The 8,736-nt window shown below is 49.3% G+C and overlaps 1 protein-coding gene across 5 annotated transcripts; it reads right to left on the reverse strand.

Annotated features, from left to right (window-relative positions):
• Positions 1-1,938: 1,938 nt before the first annotated feature.
• Positions 1,939-8,103, reverse strand: mospd3.L (motile sperm domain containing 3 L homeolog). 5 transcript variants are annotated; one of them, XM_018251158.2, is made up of 6 exons: positions 7,705-8,103; positions 6,734-7,013; positions 5,857-5,932; positions 5,563-5,774; positions 3,417-3,570; positions 1,939-2,381 (listed from the first exon to the last, which is right to left on the reverse strand). In XM_018251158.2, the coding sequence occupies exons 2-6, from the start codon at positions 6,930-6,932 to the stop codon at positions 2,285-2,287; spliced, it is 738 nt and encodes a 245-aa protein (XP_018106647.1). In that variant the 5' UTR covers positions 6,933-7,013; positions 7,705-8,103; the 3' UTR covers positions 1,939-2,284.
• Between the last annotated feature and the right edge of the window lie 633 nt (positions 8,104-8,736).

The following is an 8,736-nucleotide window of genomic DNA, read 5'->3' on the forward strand; positions in this document are numbered from 1 at the left end:
AAGAGGAATCTGACAGTAGGGGAGGTCGGAGGAGTCAGGGAGAAAGAGACTGTCACAATCAGCGCAGGAACTCTCTAGATGGGGGCTCAAACAGGGGGAGAAGATCTCAGCCAAGACAGAATCGCCAAAATGGTGAGGAATACCAACAAATGGGAAGGGGAGGCCGGGGAACTGAGCTGCGGGGGAGGCAACAATGTCAACCTGCACCCCCACCTGATAGACCCTACAAATATCACCCCTATACTGCACCTCCCAGAATGCGCAGGCAGAGCTCGGCCCCAGAGCTGAGAGAGTATAGGACAGTCGTGTGAAGAAGAAGGAGAAGGAATGAGACAGCCGAGGGGAATGCGAGAGAGACAAGGAGAGGAATGAACCTGTAAGTTGGGCAGGACAGTGACGAGAAGGAACCTCATCTGCACACGAAACAGTTTGGTATTGGAAACTTTTTTTTTCTTTTCTATCCCACTATTATTTAGGAGTTTTCACCCATTATCTTGAGTGGTTTTATTTTATTTTTCATTTACTTGGCTTTGAGAGGAGGAATGTGCTTGTTCCCCTCCAGCCATAACTAGCTGCTATTGGAGATTGGTGTCCCCCGAAAACCCTGTTACAATCTTCAGGGAAAGGGTGGCCAGATATTCTCTCCATCTGCACTACTCTGCCTAACTGCCAGCTGCTCTGCCTAACTGCCAGCTGCAATGGGCGGCCCCATGTTCGGCTCTTATAGACGTTATGTGAGAGTTGCCCTGGTGTTACCCCAAAGTGCCTCACTGTAACGTAACAGCACTGTCACAGGGATATATGTATAAGTATGTGTGTATATATATATATATATATATATATATATAGCTGATGTGTATATACACAATGATATGACTTATACTGCTATAGACACACATTCTATATATACTGTATATTTGTATGTATAAATGTCTGTGTATACAGGCAAGAACACTGTGGAACCCTAATGCTTGTCCTGTTTTACACTAATATTTTTGCACAATATTGTCTGACACTGAAAAAGAAACAATCCATTTGTAGAATGGGGGAGAAGGGAGGAAGGTTGATCAGCCCCCGACACATTCTCTATTATTAGGTTTTATCCCAGGATGCTCTCTGGTTGGCTTATCTACCTCCCCATATCCCCGCCCCCTGCACTGGCTGGAAATATGGCCGACTGCTGTCCTGTTCCAGATGACACTTGAGTTTAAAGCTGGCCACAGACGCAAAGATCCGATTTTACGAATCAACATACGATCGGACTTCCCCATCCCTGCAGGGTGATACAGTGACACAGACAGAAGGAGAGTCCCTCCCCCTACAGGGTGATACAGTGACACAGACAGAAGGAGAGTCCCTCCCCCTGCAGGGTGATACAGTGACACAGACAGAAGGAGAGTCCCTCCCCCTGCAGGGTGATACAGTGACACAGACAGAAGGAGAGTCCCTCCCCCTGCAGGGTGATACAGTGACACAGACAGAAGGAGAGTCCCTCCCCCTGCAGGGTGATACAGTGACACAGACAGAAGGAGAGTCCCTTCCCCTGCAGGGTGATACAGTGACACAGACAGAAGGAGAGTCCCTCCCCCTGCAGGGTGATACAGTGACACAGACAGAAGGAGAGTCCCTCCCCCTGCAGGGTGATACAGTGACACAGACAGAAGGAGAGTCCCTCCCCCTGCAGGGTGATACAGTGACACAGACAGAAGGAGAGTCCCTCCCCCTGCAGGGTGATACAGTGACACAGACAGAAGGAGAGTCCCTCCCCCTGCAGGGTGATACAGTGAGACAGACAGAAGGAGAGCCCCTCCCCCTGCAGGGTGATACAGTGACACAGACAGAAGGAGAGTCCCGCCCCCTGCAGGGAGTTGTGATTATACAGTAATGCAGTAGCAAATACAGATTGGGTGCAATGGGCCCAAATAAAGACAAAACATCAGCTGATCACAGAATTTATTTAGTAAAAATGATTTCAGGACAGATGATGTATCAGTTACATGAGATCTAGGCAATGTACACAATACAGGAATTTGTATCATTTCACTTGATTTTATACACAAGACTTGGATCTATTATCTGAAATGCGCGTAACCCCTCTGTAATGTGGATCCCTCTATAATGTGGATCCCTCTATAATGTCCGTGCGTTTAGCAGGGAGAGTTGCAGCTGAGAGAATACGGACTCATTATACCGGGAAAAGCAAAGCAGCCGAATATGGGACACAATAGGTAATGACATATTCTGGGTCCTGGGTTTCCAGATAGTAGATCCTCTTGCTGTATACTCATACACAGAGCTGAGACCTGGGGGGTTCATATCCTGGGATTGGAGTGCAGGCCATGGGCTCAGTCACCCTTGCAGGAAAACCATAGTCAGGAGGCCTAGAGAGAGAGAAAGAAGCGTCAGCTCCATAAACCTGTGATCAACACACATACAGGAGTAGTACAACTTATACTCTCTGCACACAGCCACCCCTGACTCTCTGGGTGCAGCTTTTCTGCATGAAACTGCCCATGCATTAAATACCATGTGCCCCCGTTATAACCCCCTAAATACCGCGTGCATCTATTATAACCCCCTAAATACCATGAGGGTGGGCAGCAGCATGAGGAGCAGGTGAGGATGAGGGATGAGTAATAAGGAATGAGGGGTGAGGATGAGGGTGAGTGTGAGGGATGAGTAATAAGGAATGAGGGGTGAGGATGAGGGTGAGTGTGAGGGATGAGGGTGAGGAATGAGGGGTGAGTGTGAGGGGTGAGGGAAGGATGAGGGTGAGGAATGAGGGGTGAGTGTGAGGATGAGGGTTGAGTGTGAGGGATGAGTGCAAGGGATGAGGGATAAGGAATGAGGGGTGAGGATGAGGGTTGAGGTTGAGTGTGCGGGATAAGGGGTGAGTGTGAGGGATGAGGGTTGAGTGTGAGGGATGAGGGGTGAGTGTGAGGGGTGAGTGTGAGGGATGAGGGGTGAGTGCAAGGGATGAGGGATAAGGAATGAGGGGTGAGGATGAGGGTTGAGGTTGAGTGTGCGGGATAAGGGGTGAGTGTGAGGGATGAGGAATGAGGGGTGAGTGTGAGGGATGAGGGATGAGGGGTGAGTGCAAGGGATGAGGGATAAGGAATGAGGGGTGAGGATGAGGGTTGAGGGTGAGTGTGCGGAATAAGGGGTGAGTGTGAGGATGAGTGTGAGGGATGAGGGTTGAGTGTGAGGGATGAGGGTTGAGTGTGAGGGATGAGGGCTGAGTGTGAGGGGTGAGTGTGAGGGATTAGGGATGAGGGGTGATTTTGAGGGATAAGGGATGAGGGATAAGGGGTGAAGATGAGGGGTGAGGATGAGGGTTGAGGCATGAGGATGAGGAATGGGGGGTGAGGGGTGAGGGTCAGGGGTGAGGGGTAAGGATGAGGGTACCTAGCACATACGCAGCCACTAGTTTCTGCACCACCGACACCTGCAGGTTCTCATGGATGAGGCTTCTGGAGTCTCCGTGCAAAGGCAAGATCAGGATCACCATGGAAACCAGCCCGGCCAACATGTACAGCCCAAATAACCACGGAGAGGGAGTGCGAGGGAATCCTGTGTGAGACACAGCCCAGTATCAGTATCTCTATATAGTATTATATATACAGTCATGTGAAAAAGTTTGGGAACCCCTCTCAGCCTGAATAATAATTTACTCCACTTTCAACAAAAAAGATACCAGTGGTCTGTCTTTCATTTCCCAGGAACATCTGAGTACTGGGCTGTTTTCTGAACAAAGATATTTAGTGAAGCAGTATTCAGTTGTATGGGATTAATCAAGTGTGAAATCTGGCTGTGCAAAAATGTGGGTACCCTTGTAATTTTACTAATTTGAATGAATGTTACTGCTCAATACTGATTACTGGCAACACCAAATTGGTTGGATTAGCTCGTTAAGCAAGTTGTGCTTGTGTTTGACTCTCCTCTGAAGAGTGACAGTATGGGATCCTCAAAGCAACTCTCAAAAGATCTGATAACAAAGATTGTTCAGTATCAGGGTTTAGGGGAAGGCTACAAAAAGCATCTCAGAGGTTTATTAAACTATCAGTTCCAACTGTAAGGAATGGAATGAGGAAATGGAAGGCCACAGGCACAGTTGCTGTAAAACCCAGGTCTGACAGGCCAAGAAATATACAGGAGCGACATATGCGGAGGATTGTGAGAATGTTACAGACAAGCCAAAGATCATCTCCAAAGACCTGCAAGAAGATCTTGCTGCAGATGCAGGTGTATCTGTACATCGTTCTACAATTCAGCACAATTTGCACAAAGAACATGTGTATGGCAGGGGGATGAGAAGCCCTTTCTGCACTCACACAAACACACTCGCTTGTTCTATGGAAAAGATCATTTACACAACACACAGGCATTTGGGAACAAAGAGCTTTGGACTGAGGAGACACAAATTGACTTATTTGCTCATAACAAAAAGCGCTTTGCATGGCGGGAGAAGAACACGGCATTCCAAGAAAAACACCTGCTACCGACTGTCACATTTGGTGGAGGGCCCATCATGCTGTGGGGCTGTGTGGCTAGTTCAGGGACTGTGTGGCTAGTTCAGGGGCTGTGTGGCTAGTTCAGGGGCTGTGTGGCTAGTTCAGGGGCTGTGTGGCTAGTTCAGGGGCTGTGTGGCTAGTTCAGGGGCTGTGTGGCTAGTTCAGGGGCTGTGTGGCTAGTTCAGGGGCTGTGTGGCTAGTTCAGGGGCTGTGTGGCTAGTTCAGGGACTACTGGGGCCCTTGTTAAAGTCCAGGGTCGGATGAATTCAACCCAATATGAACAAATTCTTCAGGATAATGTTCAAGCATCAGTCACAAAGTTGAAGTTCCGCTGCAGGGGTCGGATATTCCAATAAGACAATGACCCTAAACTCACTTGGAAATCTACAAAGACATTTATGCAGAGGGACAAGTACAATATTCTGGAGTCCCCCGACTTGAATATCATGGAAAATCTATGGGATGAGTTGAAGCAGACTGTCCATGCTCGGCAGCCATCACATTTAACTGAACTGGAGAGATTTTGTATGGACCAATGGTCACAAATAGCCACATCCACAATCCAGACACTCATCAAAGGCTATAGGAGGCGTCTAGAGGCTGTTACATTTGTAACTAAGTATTGATGGAATATCTCTGTTGGTGCCCAAATCTATGCACCTGTCTCATTTAGTTATGATGCATATTGTATATTTTCTGTTAATCCAATAAACATGATGTCACTGCTGAAATACTACTGTTTCCATAAGGCAAGTTATATATTAAAAGGAAGTTGCTACTTTGAAAGCTCAGCCAATGATGAACAAAACTCCAGTGAATTAAGAGGGGTTCCCAAACTTTTTCCTATGACTGTATAGGTATAAAAAGAAGCATGAGTATATATGTATCAAAACAAACGAGTATATATGTATCCTTGTGATTGGTGCATAGTGAAGTCATGTGACTCTTGTGCAACAGAAATAACGTCCCCCTGTTGTGCGACATGAAGGAACTGAAAGTCACTTGAGACCCGCGTGGCCGGTATAAATAGTAAAGCAGGGGGGTCACTTACCATGTCTCAGGGAATACACGTGTGAGGGGGGGTGCCACGGCAGGGAAACTTGGGGGAGCCGCTCTGCTGCCTGTGGTTTGGTGCCATGTAATGTGGCTGGCACGTCTTTTCTGCCCCCCCTGCCCCTACTTGCTCCTTCCTCCCAAACTTCAATGCGGAATTTATCTGTAGTACCGTAATTCCTCGCCCGGATATCTCGGTGCCGCGTCACTCTGTAACAGACGGGAGGAAAGAGGTGAGACGGGGAGGTTCCATTCTGTGCCATGGATGGGGGGCAATGTGGGGGGCTCTTACATGTCAATGCAGGAATTTGGCTTCACCAGACCTTCAGCTTCAACCACCGTGTACCGTAACGGAGCTGTACAGAGAACTGGGACACACAATCCACATATCAGATACACAATAGTACAGTGTACCCCAATGTTTCACTATATCTGGGGCAACTGGGTACCCTATAACCACATGACTGTTACCCCAATGTTTCTATATATCTGTAACCTTGTTATGAGCTAAGGGGACCCAGTCTGAAGGTCAGTTAGGGGGAGATTTGGGGTGAGTGATTATTTGTACCCTGGGTACCCCTGGAACTATAGCAGGGTGACACCCCAATGTTTCTATATATCTGTAACCTTGTTTTGAGCTAAGGGGACCCAGTCTGAAGGTCAGTTAGGGGGAGATTTGGGGTGAGTGTTTATTTGTACCCTGGGTACCCCTGGAACTATAGCAGGGTGACACCCCAATGTTTCTATATATCTGTAACCTTGTTATGAGCTAAGGGGGGCCCAGTCTGAAGGTCAGTTAGGGGGAGATTTGGGGTGAGTGCTTATTTGTACCCTGGGTACCCCTGGAACTATAGCAGGGTGACACCCAATGTTTCTATATATCTGTAACCTTGTTATGAGCTAAGGGGGCCCAGTCTGAAGGTCAGTTAGGGGGAGATTTGGGGTGAGTGTTTATTTGTACCCTGGGTACCCCTGGAACTATAGCAGGGTGACTGTTACCCCAATGTTTCTGCAATTCTGGTGCAATTTAAGTGCAGTTTTCATACAAATACACAGTGGGTGCTGATGCTGAAGGGAATGCTCGGTATCACATACACTAGGACTCCCACTCATACTTTATGGTGGTGCTGAAAGATGGGGTGTATGTTGCCCGTGGGTGCAGGTCTCACCTTTGAATCGGAGCACGTGGGAGAAGGGGTTGTACAGGGTGAGCACCTGCTTGTGGCTCCCTTGGTCATCAGCATAAAAGTCCAGTTTTGGGGGAAAGATAAAAATGGGGGTGGAGGAGGGTTGATCGGGGTGAGAATAAGGCACGGCGCTTCCCCGTCGGTCTTCATCTTCGCCCCTAGCCAGGGACCCCCGCTGCATGGTGCTGAGAGGGCACAGGCATTAGGGGCACAAGTACTTGATGACTCTGCACTCCATCATCAGGCAACAGCTGGAAGGGCCCTGGGACGGGAGAGATCAGTTAGTTGTGGAATATAAACAGCAGGGGGGCATCACTAGATCCTCCAGCCAATCAGATCACAAGATCATCGAGACCTGGCTGAGAATTATCCCCATTTATCACATGCGCCTGTGTAATAATAATCATGGCTGTACATTTCCACTAGAGCCCCGTGTAACCCACACATTGCTACTAACGACACTGAGATCATGTGATGCGTCTGTGCAATTGGTCACTTTGTACAAACAGAAAGTCTGGGCCTGAGAATTAGGGACAATGAGTAATTACAGGAATGTCTGTCCCCTGATCATGTGATGCGTCTGTGCAATTGGTCAGTTTGCAGAGGGAGAGGTGAGGGAACATTGAGCAATCAGTGGCCTCCATTTCCCAGAAGTCTGTGTCAGTATCTGAGGCTGTTGGGGCCCAGGGGTCGGGGAGGGGAGCCCTGGTTGTTCTAGGGATTCTAGGCTAATTGAACTAAACTACAAAACGTGGATGAGATCAGAGGCCTCTGTGCTGACGCCACTAAACCAGCAGCGCACCATGACGTCACCCTTTCCACGTCATCACGCCCCCCCCAGTAGGAAACTACAAGCCAGCGCTAAAGGACCGCACAGTCAGCGTCACCGGGAGAGAGCGCCTTTCTCTCTTACCAGCTCAATAATATAACGGAATGTCACCGGGGCTCTTTACCTGCAGCTTCCGCCATTAGCAGGGCCTGCTTCCGTGACGTCACTCCGGGTCCCGCTCGGATTGGTCGCACAGCAGCGCTGTCAGCTGGTTAGTTGGAGGGCGGGCGTAGGATCGCGAAGCGCGTGATGTTTTTGTAGCTCATTGGCTAAACGATGTCCTATTACCCACCACGCCACTTCCGTCGCTCGGCAACTGCTCTTCTTTGTATTCGGATTGGGTAGCGCTGGAACTAGCGACTCCCGGATTGGTTGCTTATGGTGGGCACGGCCTAGAGTGGCGGATACCCTGTGCTGGTCTGTCCGTGCCAACGACTGATTGTTGTGCGGTGTGAGGAGTCGCTAGCGGCTGATTTGGGGGTTTCTTTGTGTCAGGGTTTAGTTGTGTGGGGAAATAATGTGTTTGGCAACTACGGGATCCCCCAGTGTAGAGACAAACAGACCCGCCAGTAACGCTCAGTATAGAGGCCAATGAGAGCCGTTGGGGGCGGGGCCTATTGAGTGTTGAGGCCAATGAGGGCGGGGTCTATTTGTGTATTGGTGGAACTGCTGGAGACTCCAGTCACAAGGGCTGCCCGGGCCCCCTGGTTCCATCCCCGAGTCACATTCACTGTCCCCAGTTGAGAATCTTTAGGCACCGACGAGACTTAGCGCCGAGCGGTTTCCTCTGCGTTGGACGTCACGTGTTGGCTCAATATATAAAGAATTGTACAGTTATTCCGAGTCAATGCACGGAGTGGGCGTGTACAAGCGCGTGTGGGCGTGGCGGAGGTGTATGTGGGCGTGGCATATACACAAGTTCTGGCTGTGGCTTTGGTATCGCCCAATTCCCTCTGCCACATCACTAAGTTGTTCCACATGTGCAGAGACATAGAGCTGACACTCAGGTCCGGACTGAGAATTATAATAGGCCCTGGCATTTCAGCTACACAGAGGCCCAATCAGCCCCCACCAGCCCACTAAATAGTGACTTTCTATGGGACCTTATAGCAGCCCCTCTGGCATTTGCCACAACCCACAGATTGTCAGTCCAGGC

This window comes from Xenopus laevis, chromosome 3L, assembly GCF_017654675.1.
Source record: "Xenopus laevis strain J_2021 chromosome 3L, Xenopus_laevis_v10.1, whole genome shotgun sequence".
NCBI lineage: Eukaryota > Metazoa > Chordata > Amphibia > Anura > Pipidae > Xenopus > Xenopus laevis.

Excerpts from the sequence above, each read along its gene's own strand:
- mospd3.L (XM_018251158.2), bottom strand. The coding sequence starts at position 6,932 with ATGCAGCGGGGGTCCCTGGCTAGGGGCGAAGATGAAGACCGACGGGGA. Across the intron at positions 5,933-6,733 it reads CCACGTGCTCCGATTCAAAG|TTCTCTGTACAGCTCCGTTA; the intron begins GTGAGACCTGCA and ends TGTGTGTCCCAG. Across the intron at positions 5,775-5,856 it reads CCAAATTCCTGCATTGACAT|AGTGACGCGGCACCGAGATA; the intron begins GTAAGAGCCCCC and ends CGTCTGTTACAG.